The sequence below is a fragment of the Anomaloglossus baeobatrachus genome, chromosome 1, assembly GCF_048569485.1.
Source record: "Anomaloglossus baeobatrachus isolate aAnoBae1 chromosome 1, aAnoBae1.hap1, whole genome shotgun sequence".
Taxonomy (NCBI): Eukaryota; Metazoa; Chordata; class Amphibia; order Anura; family Aromobatidae; genus Anomaloglossus; species Anomaloglossus baeobatrachus.
Genome location: NC_134353.1, coordinates 256,531,559 through 256,556,772, shown reverse-complemented (window position 1 = coordinate 256,556,772; position 25,214 = coordinate 256,531,559). Strand labels below are relative to the sequence as shown.

The 25,214-nt window shown below is 46.1% G+C and overlaps 1 protein-coding gene across 1 annotated transcript; it reads right to left on the bottom strand.

Annotated features, from left to right (window-relative positions):
* Positions 1-7,281: 7,281 nt before the first annotated feature.
* MAD2L1 (mitotic arrest deficient 2 like 1) lies at positions 7,282-24,767 on the bottom strand. The gene is made up of 5 exons (XM_075336376.1): positions 24,635-24,767; positions 20,595-20,741; positions 18,191-18,311; positions 10,381-10,484; positions 7,282-9,714 (listed from the first exon to the last, which is right to left on the bottom strand). Exons 1-5 carry the CDS (start codon positions 24,702-24,704, stop codon positions 9,545-9,547), a joined length of 612 nt encoding a protein of 203 aa, XP_075192491.1. The 5' UTR covers positions 24,705-24,767; the 3' UTR covers positions 7,282-9,544.
* Between the last annotated feature and the right edge of the window lie 447 nt (positions 24,768-25,214).

The window sequence follows — 25,214 nt, the reverse complement described above, 5'->3', positions numbered from 1 at the left end:
TCTATTATCTATCTATTCCCCTAAATATCTATTATCTATCTATCTATCTCTCTATCATATATTTATCTCTGTATTATCTATTTATTTTTTTTTTTTTTCATTTTCAATGTGCTTTATTGCTGTAAATGCATTAAAAAACACAGGGATCAACATGAAAAATAACGCACCAAAAACGCACCGAAAACGCATAAAAAACGCACCAAAACGCACCTGTGTTATTGGTGCATTTTTTAACGCAGGTGCGCTAATCCTTCACTCAAAAAATTTCTTAAGAAAAATCATTTTTCTAGTGTGGACATAGCCTTAAAATGATTCACAAGGTTCTCTCCATCCTTATGCAGTTCTTCATCAGATGTGGATAGAAGTTCGGGCCAGGTTCCATTCTTAAAAATAAAAAAAATCATAATGTATTTTTACAATGTCTACAGTCAACATTATAGACTATTTAAGCCCTGTGCGCACTTGCCGGTTTTTGCCGTGGATTTCCTGCGGTTTTGCTGCATGTTATGTTCATAACATCTCTGCAGTGATTCACCAGCAAAACCTATGGGAAAAAAAATGCTGTGCGCACTATGCGGATTTTGACAGCTGCAAGTTTTGCTGCAGGATTCCCGCAGCAAAAACAATTGCATGTCACTTCTTTTCCGGACATCGCTGCGGCATTTCACTCCATTGACTACCATGTAATCGTGAAATCCCGAAGGGAATAACGCAAGCAGCAAATTCTGTGTGGTTCATTGCGTTTTCCTGCGTTATTCCCTCCGGTATTTCGCGGTTTACCTGCGGTAATGTTCATCGCTGCCCTGCGGTTTGCAGGGAAGTGATGTCATTATGACAGGAAGAGGAAGCGGAGCAGAGAGTAAACACACACATCACAGACATAGAATACACACACATTGCACTCACACAGACATATAGAATACACATAGAAAGCAAACGGACATATAGAAAGAAAAAAAAAGAAAAAAAAAACACGTGTGCTCCGCCGTATTTTTACCATCCAGCCGAGGTAAACACAGCGGCGGCCCGGTATTCTCAGGCTGGGGAGGGCGAGGGCCAGGGTTAATGCCTCCCCTCCCTCCCGCAGCCGAGAATATCAGCCCGCAGCTGCCCCGGGACTATCGCATCCGTTATGCGGCAGTACCGGAGTGTCCTCGGCTCTTCCTGTTGCTGTGATGCGGTGGCAATCAGGGTAATATAAGGAGTTAATGGCGGCGGATCGCCGCCACTAAGTCCAGGCTTGATCATGGCAGCGTCTATGAGACAGCTGACATGATCAACGCGTAAGTAAAGTGAATAAACACACACACACACACACACCGAAAAATCCTTTATTTTAAATAAAAGACAAAAAAAGCCCCTGGTTCACCCCTTTATTAACCCCTCCCGAAACACACAGCTCCGGCGTAATCCACGTCCTGCGATGCTTGCATCCAGCCGCGACTGACACATACTGAATGCAGCCTCGCAACGAGACAGCAGAGAGGTAACCACAGGGCATTTCCCATGGCCGGTAATGTGAACACCACATTACCGCTCAGGAGAAATGCAGCGTGTGCTCACAGGGACTCTATCTATCCTTCTATCTATTATTCTGTCTTCTATTCTTCTGTCTATTTATCTGTCTTCTATCTCAGAAGGAAATGACTTTTTTCTTTTTTTTCAATGTGCTTTATTGCATTGAATGCATTAAAGCACATGTACCAACCCGCACGCGGCAAAACCGCAAACAATACCGCGGTAAAACGGGATAGCTGGTGGGCGGGCAAAGCAGTGCAGCTGTCCGCGTGTCAGTATCGTCGTATAAAAGTAAACAATTGTCGCAGGGTCCCCCCATCTTATGATACCCAGCACAGATAAAGCGCACAACTCTATATATATATATATATATTTGCCTTATTCTGTCTGTCTGTCATGCTCCAAAATTGTGTCCTTACGGTGACACAAAGCTGATTGGCCGCTGGGCTTGCCATGGCCCCGCCCCCCCCCCCCCCCCCGGCTTGGCCTCTCACCCCCGGCTCTCTGCAGGCCCCGCCCCCCTCACGCAATGCACGCTCGCTCTGGCCCAACTGATACGGAGCTCAGGTGAGTACACACGCACACATCAGATCACACTCACTCTCACACATACCTCACATCCACACACTCACAACATCCTGGGATATCGCTTGCTTCTACACCGGCTCCGTCACGATCCCAGCAGCGCCAGACATAACCTTGCGATGCTGGGATCTTGACGGAGCCCGTGAACGCTGGTAACCATTATACACATCGGGTAACTAAGGTCCCTTGGTTACCCGATGTGTATCATAGTTACCAGTGTACACCGGCTCCGTCACGATCCCAGCAGCGCCAGACATAACCTTGCGATGCTGGGATCTTGACGGAGCCCGTGAACGCTGGTAACCATTATACACATCGGGTAACTAAGGTCCCTTAGTTACCCGATGTGTATCATAGTTACCAGTGTACACCGGCTCCCGGTACACATGTGCAGGGAGCCGGCATTATACTCCTCTCCCCCCAGGACTACTCCTCCTATTACAGTCCTCCTATTATACTCCTCTCTGAGTATAATAGGAGAACTATTATAGCATGGGGGATGGAGCACAATGGGGAGTGCGCAGCATGGCGAATGTAGCACGATGGGGAGTGCGCAGCATGGCGGATGGAGCACGATGGCGGGTGCGCAGCATGGGGGATGTAGCACGATGGGGAGTGCGCAGCATGGGGGATGTAGCACGATGGGGGATGTAGCACGATGGGGGATGTAGCACGATGGGGGGTGCGCAGCATGGGAGATGTAGCACGATGGGGAGTGCGCAGCATGGGGGATGTAGCACGATGGGGAGTGCGCAGCATGGGGGATGTAGCACGATGGGGGGGTGCGCAGCATGGGGCATGTAGCACGATGGGGGGTGCGCAGCATGGGGGATGGAGCATGATAGGGAGTGCGCAGCATGGAGGATGGAGCACGATGGGGAGTGCGCAGCATGGAGGATGGAGCACGATGGGGAGTGCGCAGCATGGGGGATGGAGCACGATGGGGAGTGTGCAGCATGGGGGATGTAGCACGATGGGGAGTGCGCAGCATGGGGGATGGAGCACGATGGGGAGTGTGCAGCATGGGGGATGGAGCACGATGGGGAGTGCGCAGCATGGGGGATGGAGCACGATGGGGGGTGCGCAGCATGGGGGATGGAGCACGATGGGGGGTGCGCAGCATGGGGGATGGAGCACGATGGGGGGTGCGCAGCATGGGGGATGGAGCACGATGGGGGGTGCGCAGCATGGGGGATGGAGCACGATAGGGGGTGCGCAGCATGGGGGATGGAGCACGATGGAGGGTGCGCAGCATGGGGGATGGAGCACGATGGGAGGTGCACACCTCCCCCCAACACACACACACACAGGGAACCACAAACACCGCCATACACAGACACCCACACACACAGACAACGCTGCACACACACAACACCCAACAGACAAACACCGCGGCATACATAAAGATACGCACAACACACCCATTGCATAAAACATACCTCCCCCCAAAACACACCACACCCACACAAACCGCGCAACACACACAACGCGACAGACACACAGCGCTCCACAAACAACGCAACACATACAACACCGCTCTCACCCCCCGCCACACCTAGACAACACCCAGAACATGTACAGCGCCCTACACAAAGACTTGGTAACTACACACAACAACATATAGATAGAGATAGAGATAGATATATATATATATATATATATATATATATCTATCTCTCTCTCATATATATATATATATATATATATATATATATATATATATATATCTATCTCTCTATATCTATAACAAAAATCATACATGAACTACACAATACGTAAATTCTAGAATACCCGATGCGTAGAATCGGGCCACCTTCGTGTGTGTGTGTATATTATATATATATATATATATATATATATATATATATATATATATATATATATATATATATATATATATATATATATATATATATATATATATATATTTTTTTTTATTAATAATTTAAATAAATAAAAATAAAATGGTGTGCGGTATACCCAGCCATGATTAAGACCAACAGGTAGAGGTTGGTATTCTTAGCCTTGGGAGCCCCCCCCCACCCCCCGACTACGAATAGAAGCATATAGCTGCCCTGATATTGTCGCTCCATTAGTTGCGACAAAGTGGCACTTTACCCGACTCTTCCCAATTGTCCTGGGGCGATGGCAATTGAGGTAATAGGGGTTAATGAAAGTGCAGAACTGTCATCAAGACCAGAATTAGTGATGGGTGGAGATCTATAATCCTATAAGTAAAAAAGAAATAGACACTGAGAAAAATCCTTTATTTGAAATAAAATAAAGCACACGCTTTATTAACCCCCAAAAGATCCTTGACGTTCTGCCGTAATCCACACCCCGCCAGTCTGACCGTGCCGGCTGAGGGTTGGGGAATGAGGGGCAGCCGTGCAGCCCATGCCGCCACTGTTAAATAAAGCACCCTCTTTATTAACCCCCAAAAGATCATTGACGTGCTGCCGTGATCCACACAGCATCTTATGACTGTCCTGGCTCGGCTACATCCGAAACTGGAGAGACCGATCTCGCCAGGCTCCAGGAAACACTGACAAGGGGGACCTGGCTGGCAGCGGTGAAGTCACTCAGTTCACCGGATGTCATACCCAGGTTCCTATGATATGACCTCTGGTGACCTGAAGCACTCTGGCTTAAAGTACAGATCATGCCCTGCACCCTATCAGCCTTGAACACTGACAGTAAACACCGAGTGACGTCACCATTAATGGCTTCGTCTCAGTCATTAGCTGTAGCTCACTGCGGGTAGTCATGTTCCATGATTGTGCGCTGTGAGTTTCAGATGTAGCAGAGCTGAATTGTTGTGTGTTACAACAGACCTGCATAGGTGTTTGTGGGGTTAATAAAGTGGTGAAAGAGGGTGTTTTTTTTGTCTTTTCTTCCAAATAAAGTTTTTCTGCGTTTTGTGTTTATTTACTTTCACTTACAGATTAGTAATGGGGGTATCTCAGAGTCCGTCCTCTAGCTATCGAATATCTATTATCTATATTTATTGCTGTTAAAGCATTAATAAACGCAGGGTCCAACCTGCAAAAAAACAAAAAAAAATGCACCAAAAAGTGGTAAAAATGCATCCGTTTTTTAACGCAGGTGCGCTAATCCTTCACTCAAGAAATTTCTTAAGAAATTTAAGAAAAATCCTTTTTCTAGTGTGCACAGAGCCTAAGGCAATTTTCCTTTTCTTAGATCCTGATGGCATCAGAGCTAAAGATTTCTGGGGGGGGGGGGGGGAGGGGTTTAGGAAAGATTGAATTTCCTGGCATACCATTCCATTAAGGAAGGTTTTTCCTTCTTGATCATCTTTTGTATGCAACTCTGGCTGTGCTATTTCTTACAGGACGATGGATTTTTTTTTTTTTTTTTAAGCACAGATGGGACATTTGTGACTTGTAATCTTAGCTTTGCTTTTTGGTGCAGGACTTTTATCCCTCTATGAAATAAAAAGGGGGGGGGGTATAAATCTAAAGATATCCTACTCCAAAAAGGAAGATCTACTCACACCAAGTACATTTATTGGGACAGTGCTAGGCTCTGTAGATGTGGAGCAGGAAGAAGCTACACCCTCTATAATCAAAATAGGTCCTACCTTAGGATCATTTGTCACTTATATGCAGGTTACTAGGACTAAGCACTGCATCCTCCTTGGATGATACTGCTCCCTTTGGTCTTGTGGGTGCCCTGAGGTACTGGTGGGTTTCAATGCTTGAAAGAACTTCGCCATTTGACTTGTGGACCCTTTTGTTGCTGAAAATCCTGGAAAATGACGTCACCAGGCATGTCCAAAGTCACTTTCAGAGGAGAGGCGAGGAGTAAGACGAGGGAGCTACACATTGCACATGATGAATAGGATGACCACGGCAGGGAGGGGGAAAACAGCGATCACTCTCGACTGCCTGACTGCAACAGGAAGAGGTGTCTGTCGCTGGCTACGGAGTACCATAGGATGACTTACTCATGCCCCATAGGGACATGAAACAATGGGGATAAACTGAAGAGGGGCCATTTGACCTCTTGTGTTTCCTTTCCCTATTAAGGAAGGGGAGGCAACATTCTGTGGTTCTGTTGTAGAGGGTGACTAGAGAATAAAAGTGTTACAGTTCTGCAGCCTTCTAAATATATTTATACAGTGTGTCCACCACCATTAACTTGAGAACGGCGGCAGCTATAGGCATAGAAGTGGTGTCTAGGTATAGTAAAGTTGCCATGCGCTACGCAATGAAACCACCTATAGCGCCACCTGGTGGAAAACAACGAAGTTAGCATTTTTATGTCGAAAACGGAATGAGAGAGAAAAAAAAGTGAATTACAAAGTTGTAGGGCATCATCAATTCAATACAAATCGACACCTTGCATACAGAAATGCTATGATTAGAACGTGGAAAACTCACAAGGCTGCGGACATGAAGCGATACCTCATGGAGACCTTCCTACAAGTCACTGGGTATGGTGGCTGTGTGGAGTGGCCTCCACACTCACCTGACCTGACCCCATTGGACTTTGTGTGAGGTCACATCAAACAGCAGGTGTATACGACCCACTCCACCAACATTGCAGGATCTACGACGACGTATTACAGAGGCTTGTGCAAACGTGTCACCTACCATATTGCACAACGTGCAGAAAGATACAGTATGCTGTCCAGAGTCCAGATGTGCATTGCAGCTGACTTTGGCCACTTTGAGCATCAAAGTTAAATGAGCGCCATATGCGTGACCAGCATTCAATGTTTGGGGGGGGGTATGGGTTTCATATAGCATTTCTGTATGCAAGGTGTCAATTCGTATTGAATTGATGATGCCCTACAATTTTTCAATTCACTTTTTTTCTCTATCTTGTTCCGTTTGAGATACAAATGCTAACTCCGTTGTTTTCCACCAGGTGGCGCTATAGGTGGTTTCATTGCGTAGCGCATGGATACTTTACTATACCTAGACACCACTTCTATGCCTATAGCTGCCGCCGTTCTCAAGTTAATGGCGGTGGACAGGATATGGGTGGACACACTGTATAGTATTCCACATTAGCAAGACCGCTTGCAGTCAGTTAACAGAAATATTCTTATTTACATTCAAAGATTGTGTCAAAGGCAGACGCGGGCTCTTTCTCAAATCCCCCCCAAAAACAACAAATACAAAAAAACCCACAAGGTTTATACATACTTTATTATTGCCATAAAAACATTCTGCAGATCTTAAAGCTTTCTGAACCAAGAGAAATTGTGGAGTCCAGTTCAGGCAATGCTTGCAAGCTTAACACATAAATAAAAATATTCACAAGTATCGTAGGGGGATATTTCAGAATCATATACATTCAGGTGATTCCAGAGAAATGACTAAATCACAGTCCATATTACAATCTACAGCCTTATAAAACATAAGTACAAAATTATACAAAAGTTTAAAACCAGCCCATAATGACCCTTGGAAAACCTGCAATGTAAAAGGGCAGAAAGGATATTCATTGCCTGCAGCATGGAGTCTCGCAGCAAATCTCTCTACTTGTAGGCTGGAGCAACAGACCTGTTGTTTAAAGGCAAATATCACAAAAAGTATTAAGGCATCGAAGACAAACATCATTAAGACCTTAAAGCTTCGAGAAATTTGCAACATTAGCACTAGAGGGCAGGGGTTGTGTTAAGTTCACAATTTGAAATGGCTGTCCAACCCTCTCTCAATCTGAATGTCTGCCCCTGTTAAAATAAAAACACTTCTACTCGCCTCCGATGCTGGCACCGCTCCACCGGTGTTGGCACTTGCTCTCCCGGCTTCACGCTCCCCGCTTTTGGACATATCAAACATTACTAAGAAGTGAGTGGACAGCAGCAGCTCTGACTTCCTCTTGATGTTGGTGTCGTCCAATGCCAGCCCTTACTGAGCACAGGGCTCACGTGATGCAACGTCACGTCATCCCCGCGAGAGCAGACACCGCTGGAACGGCTGAGTATAAAAGGGGTTTTATTTTAAAAGGGGGAAAACCCTGGTCATATTCTAAAGGGGTTGTCCATTTTAGAATATGAGCAACGTCTACCATGCTCCATTTTAACCCCATTTCACAACACACTTAAAAAGGAACATATCAAAAGTACCAGATACATTGTGCTAGGTCTTAAGCAGGTCTAAGGGGACAATAGAAATGGATATCTCTCACGCACTGCCCCTGGAGTCCTGTGAGGCATAATATAATGTGTCTGTTTAAGAACTTTTCATGAAAAATTAAAAAAAAAAAAAAAAAAAAAAAATGTAAGGAAGGAAAAAAAATCCGTAGTGTAAAAACCACAACTAATATGTGAAAAATGCCGCCATACTGCACACCTTCCAGACTAGGCGAACGTGCACTCCTCAACAGCAATTTCCTGTATTGGAAAAGAACCTACAAATCGCCAACTGTTAATGAGGCATTATAAGTTGGAGACTAATATTTGAGGACGTTGCAAGATGCACATCGGGGTGACAACAGCCGCAATATTAGAGAGCACTCTAACAGCAAACACAGGGAGCACAAAGCATTAACATCTCGTCAATAATGTTCCACATGCAATAGGCAACAAAACTCTGTACAAAGTTAACTGCTAGTTAAAAAAAAAAAAAAAAAAAAAGCAGATTTAGCAATGTTTTTCAGGTTACTATATATTGAGCAAAATGTATGAGAAAGTTTTTTGCAGATTTTTGGTGCAGATAGGGCACCCAGAATCTCAGAGTAGGATCAGTGCAATCCAGGTAAGTTGGGCTTAGAATATGAGACCAGCGCTCAGTTTGTACCAGTATAAAATAAAAATGGGAGAAAAGTGACGGTCATAGGCCCTACATGAAGAGACAGCTTAGTCCCTAATTTGAGCTTACTGACAATGTTTGGGCTCACACTTAAGTCTAACCATTAAAAACATGAAGCATTTGATACCGTACAACTACTGCATGAAATTATCGTCGGTGTGCGTAAGAAATTGCTGCCTTGAAGAATCGTCAGCACAAGGGCAGTCCGCAGCGTTCCCTCCTCTACCCCCACTGTGCATAATTCATATACCCCGCTCTATCCACAGGAGAACTTATACATGACTGAGAACAGATGGCAGTAGGATGGGATCACAGTAAACCACAAGACTGATGTACTGTTAGGCACATCACATCCCCTTTGTATAGGGAACCCTTGTGCTTGAATACTTATGGAAGTGGGGAACAGCCCATTACTAGGCAAAGTGAACTAGTTTGCTTTAATTTGAGGCGTTCAGTGAAAATCTCCCTCTGATATACATCTCAGCTTTAGCTAATGCAGTATGGCGAGAAGGGGCCAAGTCCTCTACAAAGCTTCGAAAAGGCACGAGTAAAAGGTGGAGCCACAAAACAGACATCACCTTTTTAAAATCTGCATTAGAAAAACAGATTAATACCAGGATACAAAAGGGAAATGTAAAAAAGTAAAACATAATTCCCTAACAGTCTATTTTTTTATATGCTACCATGCTGTTGACTTTATGGATTGTGGTAGTGAAGGAGCGAAGCCGAACTTCTTCAGAGTTTGAAACAAACTGAGGGCCAGACTCTTCCCACTTCTCTGGGACTTCTGAATCTTTATCTGTGTATATCAGCAAGTCGAAAGCACCTGTATGGTAAGAGAAAACGCTCAGTAACTAGCAAGAAAATTAGATTATGTTCTTGTTTAGTTAGTGGTGCGCAAGAGAGCCATACCATCCGACTGACTAGGAATGAAAGAGGCGTGAAGCTTTATATAACAAGATGGACTACTGCAATAGTTTACATGTACTATGGTATTTTATGAGACTGGCATGCCAAAGATAATTTACAGGGATGAGCGAACACGAACGGTAAAGTTCGGGGTTCGTACTGGACACCTACTTTTCACAAAAGTCTGTGCCCGAGTTCAGATGATGAATAAAGCTTATGGAAAGGCTGCAGCATAGCCAATCAACAAGCTTTTGACACCACAAACCTTTTTTTATTTAAATAAATAAATGGCGTGAGTTCTCCCATTTTTGATAACCAGCCAAGGTAAAGCAGACAACTGGGAGCTACAGGCCTCAGCTGTCTGCTTTACCTTGGCTGGTTATCAAAAATAGGGTGGACCCCACACTTTTTTTTTATTCTCTGTCCACATTTGTTTTCAAGGCAATTTTCCTGCTCTTACCCCCATTTTGCTTCCTTTTGCAGCTCTCAGCACTTATTACAAGCATTTTATAACCCCAAAGTTTGGGTCAACTCATCTCTAATGCTTAATCCCATAAATTTCCCTTTCTTATACACTACTTACACGCAGTCTCCAGCAGTGGAAGAAAAGTTACTGTGGCTGTGATCTGCCGGATAACAGAGCGGATTTCTTCTTGAATAACTTTTGGAGATTTGTCTCTGACAATGCTGAAATAAAAATATTTATAGTGAAATTAAAGTTGCAAAATACTTTCAATATGTTTTTATATATTGCAGCCCCGTAAAAGCATAACTGATTTAATTGATTAATGGGGGTCATAGTTTCCAGACATTCACTTGATCGCTCAAACTACAAAGCAGAAGTATTCAGCGCATGCAGAATTGTGCACACAGAAGGTGTATGGGCTCATTAGAAAGTCTATTGGTCCAATTATTGAAAAGTAACAATTGGTAGCATTATTGTGAGCTACTACATTACCTCGCGCTCTTCAGTGTCCACACCATTACAGAGTGCTAGCTTTAAAGGATGGGATCCAAGAGAAATCAGATTCAATCTCAAGAGGAACTGTATGCACAGACTGTTCAACACAAATCCAGGCGTTTTGTGCCCCCTTGACGTGGCTAAACATATAAAACGCCCCTTCCCACCAGTTTTTCTTCTTTTCTCCACCCATTCCCTCTCCTTTAATTGACAGCTCTGGCTTCATAGAGCAGAGACATATGGAAGAGAAGTAGGTGTGAAGGTGTACTTAAAGGCTTTGTGCGCACAGTGCGTTTTTTGCGCGTTTTTCGGGTGCGTTTTTGGCCTCAAAACTGCAGGACTTTGCTTCCCCAGCAAAGTCTATGAGTTTTCATTTTTGCTGTCCGCACACATCTGTTTTTTTTACCTGCGTTTTTGAGTTAAAAAAAAAAAAAAAAAAATAATGGACATGTCAGTTCTTTCCTGCGTTTCTGCGTTTTCCCCCCATGCAATGCATTGGAAAAACGCAGCAAAACGCAGAGATCAAAAACGCAGCAAAACGCAGCAAATCGTGGCAAAAACGCATGTGTTTTGATGCGTTTTTAGCGGCCAAAAACGCACAAAAACGCAGCGTCAAAAAGACGCAGTGTGCGAACCTAGCCAAAATGCTTGGCCACGCCAAAATGCATCAAGTGCTTTAACTCAGTAGGTGCCAAGGTCGCAGTTGATCATGGATTGGAGGGGGAAGGGGGCGGCGAGAGAAAAATCAGTTAAAAGTGGGCATGTTCCCGCTGTCACTCCTTTGACATGATTGGAGGGCGTAGATGGTTAGCCATCTGTAAGTGCACGTTTATTTTCTCTGTATCGGAACAACACAAAAAAGCAGAAAAGGCAAATTAGACAGAATCACACAAAATCCCAAAGTTGGCAAATTGGACAAAAAAAATAAAAACAAAAAACACACCTGAAACCAGATAAAGAGTGGAGATGCTGAGTAAATGTTTGCATTGTGTGTCCATGTGTGCCCCACTAAGCATGTAGAACAGTAAGAAGAGGCATTGGAGGACTTAATCAAATTGTCGAAAATTATCAATCTCAAGGTTACAAGGCCATCTCCAAAGATCTTGATGTTCCTTTGTCCATGGGGCGCTGCATAAGCAATTTACAACCCATGGCACTGTGGCTAATCTCCCTAGATGGCAGAGAAAATTAATGAAAGGTTACAACGCAGGATAGTCTAGATGGTGGATAAGCAGATCCCAATCAAGTTCCAAAGAAGTTCAAGCTGTCCTGCAGGCTCAGGATGCATCAGTGTTAGTGAAAACTGTCGACATTTGAATGAAACGCTATGGCAGTAGACCCAGGAGGACCTCACTGCTGACACAGAGACCTAAAAAACCTACACTGCAGTTTGACGAAACGTACGTAAGCCAAAGTCCTTCTTAGAAAGAGTCTTGTGGACAGATGAGACCAAGACAGAACTTATGAAGAAAAAACAAAAAAATCCAGCACTAAATGTGCACTACAGCACTAATAATTCCAACTGTACTTATTATAAATTTGAGATTTTTGGCAAAAATAAGAATTATTCTTACCGTTAATTCGGTTTCTAGGACCTTCCACGACAGCATAGGAGGTTGTCTCTCCACGCCCTAATTGGGACAGGAAGCACAAGAGAGGTTAAAAGGACCCTCCCACCTCCCATAGCCAGTGTCTTACAAAGAACCCATAGCATATGAGAAGTACAAACACATCCAGGAATATCGAGGATAAGGGAGGGAATTACGTGCTGTCGTGGAAGGTCCTAGAAACCGAATTAACGGTAAGAATAATTCTTATTTCTCTAGTCCCTTCCACGACAGCATAGGAGGAATACCAATGAATTGATACCTAGGGGGGACCACAGCCTGCAGGACCTTCCTGCCAAAAGCCAAATCCCTGTCGAAATCCAGATCCAAACGATAATGCTTCGTGAAAGTATGGAGGGAAGACCACGTAGCCGCCTTGCAGATCTGCTCAGGAGAAGCCCCTGCCCATTCAGCCCAGGAGACATAGGTAGCCCTGGTGGAGTGCGCCGTAAATCCGGTAGGCGGAGACAGATGCTGAGCGAGGTAGGCGTCTCTAATGGCCCGCACAATCCAGTTGGCGACGGTACTCTTAGCCACCTTCCTGCCCTTATTTCGACCAAAGGGCTGGATAAACAGGTTATGATCAAGACGCCAAAGTGCAGTAACATCCAGGTAGTGCAACACTGTCCGACGAACGTCCAAAGAATGGAACACTTCCTCCCCGGAGTCCTAGGATGCTGACAGAAGGAAGGCAGGACGATGGACTGAGAACGGTGAAAATCCGAAACCACTTTGGGAAGGAAGGAAGGGTCCAGCTGAAAGACAATGCTGTCATCTCTGACGGTCAGGTAAGGCTCCCGAATAGACAATGCTTGAAATTCCCCGACTCTCCGAGCAGATGTAATAGCCACTAGAAAGGCAGTCTTGTGAGAAAGAGAATGGATGTTACAGGAGGACAGCGGCTCAAAGGGCGACTGAGATAGTCCGGTAAGGACCACATTGAGATCCCAGCAAGGTGTCAGGACCCTCTGCCGTGGACAGAGCCTACTAGCGGACACAAAGAAACGGCAGATCCAGCGATGATCTGCCAGAGCCGTGTCAAAGACTGCACTGAGTGCCGAGACCTGCACCTTCAGTTTGCTGGGCCGAAGGCCTAGGTCCAATCCACTCTGGAGGAAGTCTAGAATCTGCGCAATGTTAGGCCGGAGTGGGTCAGGAGGCCAAGAACCACACCAGGAGGAAAATCTCATCCAGATTTTATTGTAAATACTATTAGTCACCTGTTTACGGTTGTTCTGTAGAGTAGCCACGACCTTGTCAGAAAGTCCCTGGGCCTTCAGTGCCCGGGCCTCAGAAGCCAGGCAGCCAATTTGAGCTTCTGGGGGTCCGGATGGGGGAAAAAAAAAAAAAAAAAAAAAAAAAAAAAAAAAAAAAAAAAAAAAAAAAAAAAAAAAAAAAATCGGACCCCGAGACAGTAAACTGGGGTCTGAACCCAGGAGGACCGGTCCGTCGATCCCGAGAGTCAGGATCAGGCTGTACCAACTCCGCCGCGGCCACAGAGGAGCTACCAGGATAGTTGCGGCTCCGTCGTCTTTGATGTTCCTCAGGGTTCGTGCGAGAATAGGAATTGGGGGGGGGGGGGGGGGGAGGCGTAGGTGAGGCAAAAGGACCAATTGTGGCAGAAGGCGTCCACCCCCAACGCATTGTCCCGAGGGTTCAGGGAGAAAAATGTTGCGACCTGGCGATTTCTTGCTGAAGCAAACAGGTCCACCTCTGGAGTACCCCACCTTGCCGCCAGAGAGCAGAACACAGCCTGGTCCAGACTCCACTCCCCTGGGTGAACATCCCGACGACTAAGGAAATCTGCCTGAAGGTTTAGGGATCCCTGTAGATGGACTGCAGAAAGAGATAGCAGGGACCGTTCTGCCCAGTGGAAGATCCAGGAGGACACATACTTCAGGGCGCCCGATCGTGTACTGCCCTGATGGCGGAGATGTGCCACTGTGGTGACATTGTCTGAGAAGACCAGGACGCGAGTGTCCCGGACGAGATCCTGAGCCGCAAGGAGGGCTTCCCTGACCGCCCTGAGCTCCCGGTAGTTGCAGGATTGGGAGCTGACATAAGGACTCCAGACCCCCTGAAATGGGGAGTTTGCCACCATAGCACCCCATCCCCGCAGACTGGCATCGGTTGTTAGTGTAACCAGGGGCGTCTGAGTCCAGGCAACCCCCACCTTCAGGTTGTTGGGACGCAGCCACCAGAGAAGGGATGAGGAGACGGTCCCTGAGAGGCGAAACCGTTTGTTCAGGGAGGACGGGAGTCTGTCCCAATGTGCCAGGATATGATCCTGTAGACAACGAGAGTGGGCCTGAGCCCACATGACTGAGGGAATGCAGGACGTCATAGAACCTAGAGCCGACATAGCCGCTCGAAGGGTCGGGCGAGCCTGTCGGCGAAGCTTTGAGATTTTGGTTAGCAGAGAAAGGATGCCTGCCTGTCGGAGTCCAGCAGCACCCCGAGAAACTGCAGAGTGGAGGAGGGTTGCAACTGTGATTTCTTGAGATTGGGGATCCAGCCCAAGGAACGAAGAATGCTTAAGGACTTCTCCACATGGCTCCGGAGGGTCTGAGCCGAGGGAGCCATGAGAAGAAAGTCGTCCAAATATGGAACCAGACAGATACCTTGCAATCGTATGAAGGCGACCACCTCTGCCATGATCTTTGAAAAGATCCTTGGAGCCGAGGAGATCCCGAAGGGAAGTACGTTGAATTGGAAATGAAGCACCTCCTCCCCGTGCAGAACCGCAAACTTGAGGTATTGCCTGTGACACGGATGGATGGGTACATGGAAGTAGGCGTCTTTCAGGTCTATTGAGGCCATCTGGTGGTGCAGACCTATCAGTGGGATAGCCGACTCCATCTTGAAACGCCGGTATCTGACCTGCCGGTTGAGACGCCTCAGATTGATGATAATCCGGACGTCGCCAGATGGCTTTTTGACAAGGAAGAGACGGGAGTAGTGGCCTACCCCTCCTTCCTGACTCGGGACTGGGGAAACTACCCCCGAGTGCATTAGCTCCTGAATCTTCGCGTATAGTAGGGCCTGTGAGCCCTGCGACGCCAGAGCCGTGACTCGGAGGCCCAGAAGAGGGGGGGGGGGGGGAGATGAATTCTATTAAGAGACCCTCTGAGACGATCTTCGGGACCCATTGGCAGGTGGTGATGGACCGCCACTGGGGAAGAAAGGCCGAGAGTGGTCCCCCCACCCGAGTCATGGTTTGTCCTGCTGAGGACGTTGTTGATGGGGAGGGATGAGAATGTTTCTCCCTCTTCCCTTAGGATAGCTCCACCGGCCCGACTTCCCTTTCCCCCTGGGCTGGGAGGCCTAAGGCATCGAGGGACGAAAGGACCGCTTCCTAGGGGGTCTAGGATCTGGCAAGGCCTTACGATCATTCGCCTTGTCCAGAATATCATCCAGGGCAGGCCCAAACACCAAATCCCCTTTAAACGGAAGGGAGCAAAGTCTCATTTTGGAGGTGGAGTCTCCAATCCAGGCCTTAAGCCAGAGGGCACGTCTGACAGAGTTAGAAAAGACCGAGGTCCTGGCAGCCAGGCGGACCGACTCCACCGAGGTATCCGCCAAAAAACTGGTAGCTTTCCTAAGTAAGGGAAGGGAGTCCAGCAACTCATCCCGAGGGGTACCCTGGGAAATATGAGCCTCCAACTGGTCGAGCCACCCAAGTAGGGACCGGGAGACACAAGTGGAGGCAATATTGGCCTGAATAGTAAAAGACGATGCCTCCCAGGATCGCTTCATGAGGCCCTCGACCTTCCTATCCATCTGATCTTTAAGCTGGGAAGTATCTTCAAAGGGGAGCGCAGTTTGTTTAGCGACCCTGGCCACCTGTACATCCACTTTGGGAACCTCCTAATGCAACCCAGAAGCCTCCAGGGGAAATCGGCGCCTGGGGTCACCCCGGAAACGCTTCTCAGGAAATTCCCATTCCTGACAGACAATATCCAGAATATTGGCATGAACCGGAAACCCTAATTGTTTGACAGTTTTCAGGCCAGCGAACATTTCATCCTGGACCGAGGGAAGAACCTGCACCTCCTCTAACCCCATAGTGCTCCTAACCGCCCCAATAAGATCCCCCAAATCTTCTGAGGGGAACAGGAAGGACTGGTTCAGTCATCAGGCCCTGTCCACAGGCTATTTACTTCATGCAGCATTTGCTTGGGCCTGTCCCACCCACAGCCATGATTCAGTCATGGGTACGGGATTGAAATAGACCAGGCGAGTGCTGCTAAGAGCAGTTCTACTATTTCATATGTGAGGCCGTCTGGCACATTTTATAAAAATATTTTAGCGTAGGACTGCCCCAAAGAAATTTGCCATGACGTGGCGGGGTACCTCAAGAAATTGCAATTTTTTGCCAAAAATCTCAAATTTATAATAAGTACAGTTGGAATATTTAGTGCTGTAGTGCACATTTAGTGCTGGCTTTTTTTGTTTCTTTAAGACAGAACTTATTGGTAAAGCACATCATTCCACTGTTTACCAAAAATGAAATGAGGCCTAAAAGAACAGAACACAGTACCTACAGTTAAATATGGTGGAGGTTCAAATATGTTTTGAAGTTGTTTGGCTGCCCCTGGAACTGGGCACAAGGCATCAAGAAATCTCAAAATTCCAATTGAAAAGGTGTAAGAAGCTTGATGATGGTTATAGGAAGAGACTACTTGCAGTAATTTATTCCAAAGGATGCGCAACCAAACATTAATTTGAGGGTGCCAACAAATTTTGTCCAGCCAAGGGTTGTGTGAAATTATGTCAATTTGCCAATAAGCAATAAAAGTAAGGTGCGTGTACTCCTTTGGATTCAGGAGCATAACTACATATAACCAATGTGTTAGCATTACTTAGTCGGGAGGGGAGAGCTGGAATGGCCCATAAAAGGGAAGGTTTACTAACATAGCATTTCTGCAAATCTGTCACATGGAATGGATACTGATCTAGTGGAATCATCTATGCTTAAGACTTGATAGAGGTAAAAATATTTTAATCAAATGGTGCCTGGACCATATCTTACTGTCAAAAATGCAGAATGGGCTCCCAGGCAGGTCATGCCAATAGCACATGGCAAGTCGGCGCATGATGCAAAAATGGATAGATCCACCAGTTATAGGTGGGTGCTCAGAAGTAGTATAATCAGAAGATAAATTGCATTGTCACACCAAGAGAAAAAAAAAATGGTTATATTCTTAGATATTTATTAATGACATGTGGAACAGAAATAACCAGTGTTTCACCTCTGTCTAGACTTTACATATTAAGGTAGGTCTAAACATAAGACAGGAAGGCTAAGTAATATTTTTTAAAAAATAAGGTCGGAGGAGTATTGCAGAACTTTCCGTACTGGTGACGCCACCATCTATTATGCCCATTTAGTATATAGGACACAGCATTTGACCTGGAACTCATTCCCAGTGACAAGTTCCCTCTCCTGCAACTACTTGGTATACAGGTACACCGTCTCCATGTGTCACTTACGTGATTTTCATACTCGTTTATGGCCTATGTCATGTTTAGAGATATGGCCTTTGTTATGTTTAGAGATACCTAGATGAAGGCTACACAGACAAAATGCCAGTGATTTATCTGCTGTATATGGGTCGATAATAAAAAACTATTTAAGAATATAACAATGTGTTTTCTTTTGGTGTGCCAAAGCAATCTTCTAAGTGCATGCATGAATCTGCCAACTCAAATGCCCTTTCTGCTCAAGGAGGATCATATGTACCACTCTGAACTATTACTCTGATAGTTTACAACATACTTTTTAGGTTTCTGATCCCAGGAATTTCCCAACATGTAACAATTACCCGTCATCTTTCACCGCTTTATCACATTCAATATCAAACTGCCATCGCTCTAGAATCTCATTGCTGTCAATGCTTGAAATCACCACCACTAACTTCTGGACTTGACATTTGTACAGCCAATCTGAAATGACAAAGTTACCACATTAGAACAGAACAGTATAGGCTTGGCACATAGGTTAGGATTACATGATTGAGAAGGTCACCTGAAGCCCTGAAGGCACAGGACAACCAGCCTACGGACAAAAAATAACCCTATGAGGCACTGAGGCATGGCTAAGGCCCAGTTTGCAGATGACTGCGGTGACTTACTTTGCAGTGACTGTATGTGAATGTTTTGTGATAGGAATACATTTACATTTCTGGAGCACTATGGCTTCGATTTATCAAGACCTGCAATTTTTTCTGTAGGGGTGTGGTGGAGTCAGACACTCCTGGTTTATTAGGAGCCTCCAGTGAACCAGGATTGTCTGACAAATCTGTACACCTCACCACAAATCTTAAGGCCACTTTACACACAGAGATAAATCTTTGGCAGATCTGTGGTTGCAGTGAAATCATGGACACATTGTTCCATTTGTACACAGCCACAAACCTGGCACTGATTGTCCACAATTTCACTGCAACCACAGAACTGCCGCAGATTTATCTGTGTGTGTAAAGTGGCCTTTTCTCCAATCCTTGACTGGATCACATTTCTGGAGTAAGGAATGCCGTGAATTAGACTAGCTGTGGCATCCTACAGCCATCATACCCCAGCTTCACTCATTCTTGTGGAGGAAGTAGAAACTGACGTTAGAATGCCAAAGGTTACCAAATAGTTGCGCTACTTTGAATAGCCCCAAAAATGTGCGACTTTTCAAAGAGTTTTATACCAGTTTTCTGGGGTAAACTTTGATGAATCAGGGCCTATGTACCTCCTGTGACAGAAACAATTACATGTGACAGTCATGGAGTTTTCACTGTTAAAAGTCCCAGTTCCATGACACCTAAGGACAGCTAAACTGAAGGTGTGGCTTATAGTACATCAACTGAACCTGTGGAGATCCAAAAAGGCACATCAAAACCAGTTCTACGAGGGGCTGCTGATAAGTCTTTGGCTTTACCCAGAAAGAAATGAGATAGGATGATGAAACTTTATATTTATTCCACATACTCTCCACTGATGTCAACACACTTCTTACATCGGTATTCCAAGTTCTGTAAGCCTAGCAAAAAGAAGGATTTTGGTTGTGCCTCGAACCAGGCATCTGTAGCAGCCATGGCATCAGAAATGGTATGAAATTTGGTACCCTTGAGGTGTTTCTTCAGGTTTGGAAACAGGTGATAGTCGGAGGGAGCTACATCTGATGAATAAGGTGGGTGGTCAACCAGCTGGAAGCCCAACTCTCAGTTTTGCCGTGGTCGCTTGTGCAGTGCGAGCGGACAGCTTGCTGCGCCTTTTGGCCTTCAGAGATGCCTTCAGTTGGTCCAAAAGTTCAATGTAATGCCTTGTATTGACTGAACTCAGAGCTGGACTGTGACTAACAATGTCAGCATAGTCCGACAAAGAGTTCACTTCTGGTGATTCTTATGGTACCCTTTCCGAGAACCACCGGCTGTGAGCTCAAGTGAACTCAGTGCCAGACTGTAAGACTGCATGACATCGCGGCAGCACTGTCCAGTAGCTGTTAGGCCCAGAAACATTAAAAGTGCTTTTAAGATTCCTGGAATTTCCAGCTGTTGGAACATCTGTAGGCTGTGAACATTGACAGAGAGCCAAGGGTCGCCACGGCCACCGGAGAGCCAAGGGTCGCCACGGCCACCGGAGAGCCAAGGGTCGCCACGGCCACCGGAGAGCCAAGGGTCGCCACGGCCACCGGAGAGCCAAGGGTCGCCACGGCCACCGGAGAGCCAAGGGTCGCCACGGCCACCGGAGAGCCAAGGGCATGGTGATCGCATTACATGGACCCTATTGTCAGGGAGAGGTAAGCGATTCATCTTCCTGCCTCCTAAATGCTGCGATTGCATTCAGGGGATTAAAAACTGCCAGGAGCGGCACAAACACCGCTCCGGGCAGTGAGAGCCGGGTCTCGGCTGTAACATCAGTAAGAGAGCAGGCGGCAATCATCATGGGGGTACAGCACCTGAAGCACCGCGATCGCCATGGCTAGAGAAAAAAAAAAAAAAAACAGCAATGTGGGCACATAGCCTTAACACAAAGAGGTAAAAGCTCAGAGAGAAGGAGTTAGCAGAAGATGGGCTCATGGGTAGTCTAAGCTGACTGACAATGGTGGCTATTCAAGTACAGCAACTTGTGCCTCTTTATTTAGCAATCAAAACGTGTCAAAAAAGTGTTGATATTCTACTGGAAAAATGAAACCCAAAACCACGCACAATCGTATACATGGTCTTGATATAACAGTACCTTTCAACTGCTCCACTACTGTATTCAGGTAGTTCTTAAGATCTGGGTCTGTGGAGATGAGTAATGTAAGGCCATACTTCTGTGCACGGGAAAAAGACTCTGCTGGATAAATCCCTCGCTGATATAAAATACTATTGATGCCAAAATCTGAGGAGAGAAAGACCATGTTACAATAAGTATAAGGAAAGAACCTTCGTGAGGACAGGCAAGCAGTGGAGGCCTAACCTAAATGGTGGCAACCTAAATACTATCCAACATTAATCTATTACGCTATGTTCACACAGTGCATCCTTTGTAACTACAAAGGTGCAGCGTTTTTGGCCTCAAAAAAACGCACCCGTGGCAAAAACGCATAAAACAAAGCATGCTTTTTTTACTGCATTTCGCCCAATGCGATTTTTAAGTCAAATTTATTGACTGGAAGGGCTTAAAAGGTAACCTGTCACCAGATTTGGGGCCTATAAGCTGCGGCCACTACCAGTAAGCTCTTATATACAGTATTTTAACATTCTGCATATAAGAGCCCACACCACTGTGTAGAACGTAAAAATGATTATATATAATACTTACCTAAAACTGTCACTGCGGTGGAGTTGGGCCATATGGGTATCTCCGTTGTCCGGTGCCAGCGCCTCCTGTTTCAGCCATCTTCGTCCTCCTTCTGAAGCCTGTGTGCATGACGAGTCGTCTATCATACACACTTGCCAGTCCTGCGCAGGCAATACCTTTATCTGCCCTGCTCAGGGCAGATCAAAGTGCACCTATACAGGACCTCAATGCCAGAGAGTGTGGATGACATAGGACACATCATTCATACAGGCTTCAGAAGAAGGACGAAGATGGCTGAAAGAGGAGGCGCTGGCACCAGAGACACCCATATGACCCATCTGCACCGCATCGACCGGTTTAGGTGAGTAAAGTGATTTTTACATTCTACACAGCGGCCTGGGCTCTTATATACAGCATGTTAGAATGCTGTATATAAGAGCCCGGTGGGGGTGGCCGCAGCTTATAGGCCCCAAATCTGGTGATAGGTTACCTTTAAAAATGCTGAAAAAACGCAAAATAATTGACATGCTGTATCTTCAAAAACACAGCCAAGATGCAGACAAAAAAAGATGCACATTGTGGACAGCAAAATAGCAATCTCATATTTGCTGGGGGAAGGAAATGCATGTAGTTTGGTGCATCTTTGTGACCTCAATAACACACCAAAAGATGCACTGTGTGAACATAGCTTTAAAGGGAACCAATCACCAGGATTTTTGTATATAACCTAAAGCCAGTGCTGTACTGGCAGTATCAGGCTGATTCTATACATACCTGTAGTGGTCAGCTCGGATGTTTAGGTTTTGAAATCCAAGAAAGTGAAGTTTGTAAAATGAGCAGCTTCTTGAGTGACAGTTGCACTGGAGCAGATAATATATTCATAGTTACCCCCTCCCTCTGTTAGAATTAGCATAAATAATATACAAACGACTCACTTTGTCTAGCAGGACCTGTGTGAGGTCATACCCATGTGACTAGAAGGAGCGGGGCCTCAGCCACCAAAGCTGGATACCAGGTCACATGGGTAGGACCTCACACAGGTCCTGCTAGACAAAGTGAGTCGTTTGTATAATATTTATGCTAATTGTAACAGAGGGAGGGGATAACTATGAATATATTATCTGCTCCAGTGCAACTGTCACTCAAGAAGCTGCTCATTTTACAAACTTCACTTTCTTGGATTTCAGAACCTAAACATCCGAGCTGCCCACTACAGGTGTGTATAGAATCAGCCTGATAGTGCCAGTATAGCACTGGCTTTAGCTTATATATGAAAAGCCTAGTGATTGGTTCCCTTTAAAGACAAGATCACATTAGAGAAGTGACCTAATGTGTAACCCTTTAATAACCAGGGAAGTTTTCATCTTGTGTGTAGAGGCAAAGTTGCTGTCCGAGCTCGGGAAAGAATCAGGCTTAAACACAGTAGCTGGCTCCCTCTTTTTTAAAGTACTTAAGTCCCACCATCCATTATAGTCTGGTATTGGAAGATGGAAAAATATTTCAAGAGTGGCAAAATTTCTAACCCCGGCCACATCCACTAACTTCAGGTCCCCGAAACTGCAAGTATGCCAAAAAAACTTCCACAATTGGATGTTAAAAAAAATGCTCCTGTCCTGAGATAATCTTATATACCGTATTTTTCGGACTATAAGACGCACCGGACCATAAGACGCACCCAGGTTTTAGAAGTGTAAAATAGGAAAAAAAATTTGAAGCAAAAAGCAGATCCCCCTTTCCAGGATCGTCGTACTTACCAGCCCCGGGCGTCTGTGTGGCTCCCAGAGATCTCTGGCGTGCGCTCCACGCCATCCTCCCCTGCGTCTGGCCGACACAGACATCAGAACACACACACATCAGATAGCATACACTCATACATCAGATCACACACTCATACACATACATAGCCACACACTCAGACACACAGATTCCACATTATTTCTCCCAGTGATCTCTGTGCTGCATGCCGTCCTCCCCTGTGTCTGGTCGACTCACACATCAGAACACACACATCCGATCGCATACACTCACACACATTCGTTTGCATACACTCACATCAGAATACACACACACACACACACACACACACACTCACGAAATCGCACATACCGGTACAATCGCGTGGGCACAGTCACCACATCGTGTGATACCACGTGCTTCCAGTCATGTGTTGTAGGACAGGTCCTGGAAGGTCAACGCACTGTGCACAGCGTCGCAGGTCCTTACGCCATCGAGAAGCAAGCAATATCGCTGGATGTGTTGAGTGTATGAATGCAATCTGTAGTGATTGTATGTGTGTTTTCTCATGTGTGTGCGCGCGCGTGCGTGCGTGTGTGTGTTCACAACCCGAACAGGTGAGCAGCTCCGGTCACATGCAGTCATGTGACCGGAGCTTGCCGCAATGCCAGTTAACTGTACTGCATTTGTGCCGGATCTGGAAGTTGCGGCAGAATATCGCTGATGTGAAACCACCACAGGTGCCCTATATTCAGACTATAAGAACCCCCCCCCCATAATTTGGAGGGAAAAAAGTGCGTTTTATAGTCCGAAAAATACGGTATGTGTCCCTGCTATGCACTGTGTGATGGCTGTATTATGCCAAGATCTATTGAACGTTGTTAGATGGAAAGCCCCTTTAAGGCCAAGTGCACTAATTGGTATTTTTCCACTGTATTTATAAGACAAAACCAGTAGAAACACGTCACTACTTCTGCATTTTTTTAACCCATTCCTGGTTTTGGCTTAGAAATACTGAGGTAAACAAAAAAAAACTCATTAAATACTCAATGTGCGCATGTGGCCTTAAGAAAAGGGTCACAGGTTACAAGTGTTAGGAAGGCGGCTGGCCGCTGTGCTGACAGTGGGGCGATGGGAGAGTTTTATTTCACTGGACAGCTTGTGACATGTGGCGGCTGGAAGGACACGGACGGCGATGGCATCGCAATGCTCGCACTCCTGACCGCAGCGCGGTGGCGTGTATTTCTACGCAGCGCTCACGCTCTGGTCAGGAGAGCCACCGGCCAGTCATGTGATCGGCATCTGTATTATATGGCCGTGTGCCTATGCCCTCACAGAAATATCTGCCCAGATACACTGCAGAGCAAGCTGAGTGCAGAGCACACTTCCAGCCACTATGCAGACTATAGCGGCCCCATCACACCTTAGGACAAAGCCAGCGGCTCTCTGGGGGAATAAAGGGAGTTTTCTCCCAGTAGCCGCACTTTCAGTATGGCAGTGGAACACCTTCTATTGACCTGCGGATTAACCCTATGCCTGCAGGATAGCGTTATCTGACGTGGAAGGATCTGCAAGAACGGAGGGGATTACTACAGCTGCTTGTACTGGAAAATGGCCATCAGCTGCTACAGCACAAGCTTGTGAGAGAACAGGACACTGGGGTCCTCGCCGCAGGACACAGAGGCGCCCGCACACGTGAGGCTTCATCATGGCGAGCGCATATTCTATCAGCAGCTCTAACACAAGCGACAACTCACAGAAGAACTCGGACACGATGTCGGCGCTGCCCTTCAGAGTGATGCCTTCCTTCGTCAGCTGCGCCGCCATTGCAATCCTCCAGGAAAGCGGCCCAGCGCTGACTTCAAGAAATCGCGCCTTCCACTTCAACCAGCGACGTATCCACGGCACGTGCAGCAATGCTGCCTTTCCATTGGCCAGTCATGGTTAGCGGGTGACGTCATATGGACGGCTTTACACTTCGTCCGACATTTTTAGTAAGGGCAAATTTAGTTTTTAGGCTGCTTTTATTTCCTGAAATACCAGATTTTCCATAATGGCGGTGAAATCTACTTTGTGGCCTCGTCTGTCTGTTAAGAGTACGACGAATTTCATGAATATGTGCACTTTCCCTGTCTTATATCGGGCTGCCAGTCATTATAGGGATGATGACGGTAACACAGCGCCACCTAGCGTCCGCCTTCCATATTACACAGACATTATCAGAAGCTCAGGCTATGTCCTCACACTGCGTTCTTGATTTGACAAAAAATGCACCCTCTGTAAACTTGACAACTATAAACACTGCGTTTTGAAGAAAAAAAAACAACTTCGGTAAAA

Coding starts and splice junctions, on each gene's coding strand:
- MAD2L1 (XM_075336376.1), bottom strand. CDS start 24,704: ATGGCGGCGCAGCTGACGAAGGAAGGCATCACTCTGAAGGGCAGCGCC. Junction 20,742..24,634: donor CATCGTGTCCGAGTTCTTCT/GTGAGTTGTCGC, acceptor TTCTCTCCTCAG/ATTTTGGCATCAATAGTATT. Junction 18,312..20,594: donor AGTAGTGGAGCAGTTGAAAG/GTACTGTTATAT, acceptor TTGTCATTTCAG/ATTGGCTGTACAAATGTCAA.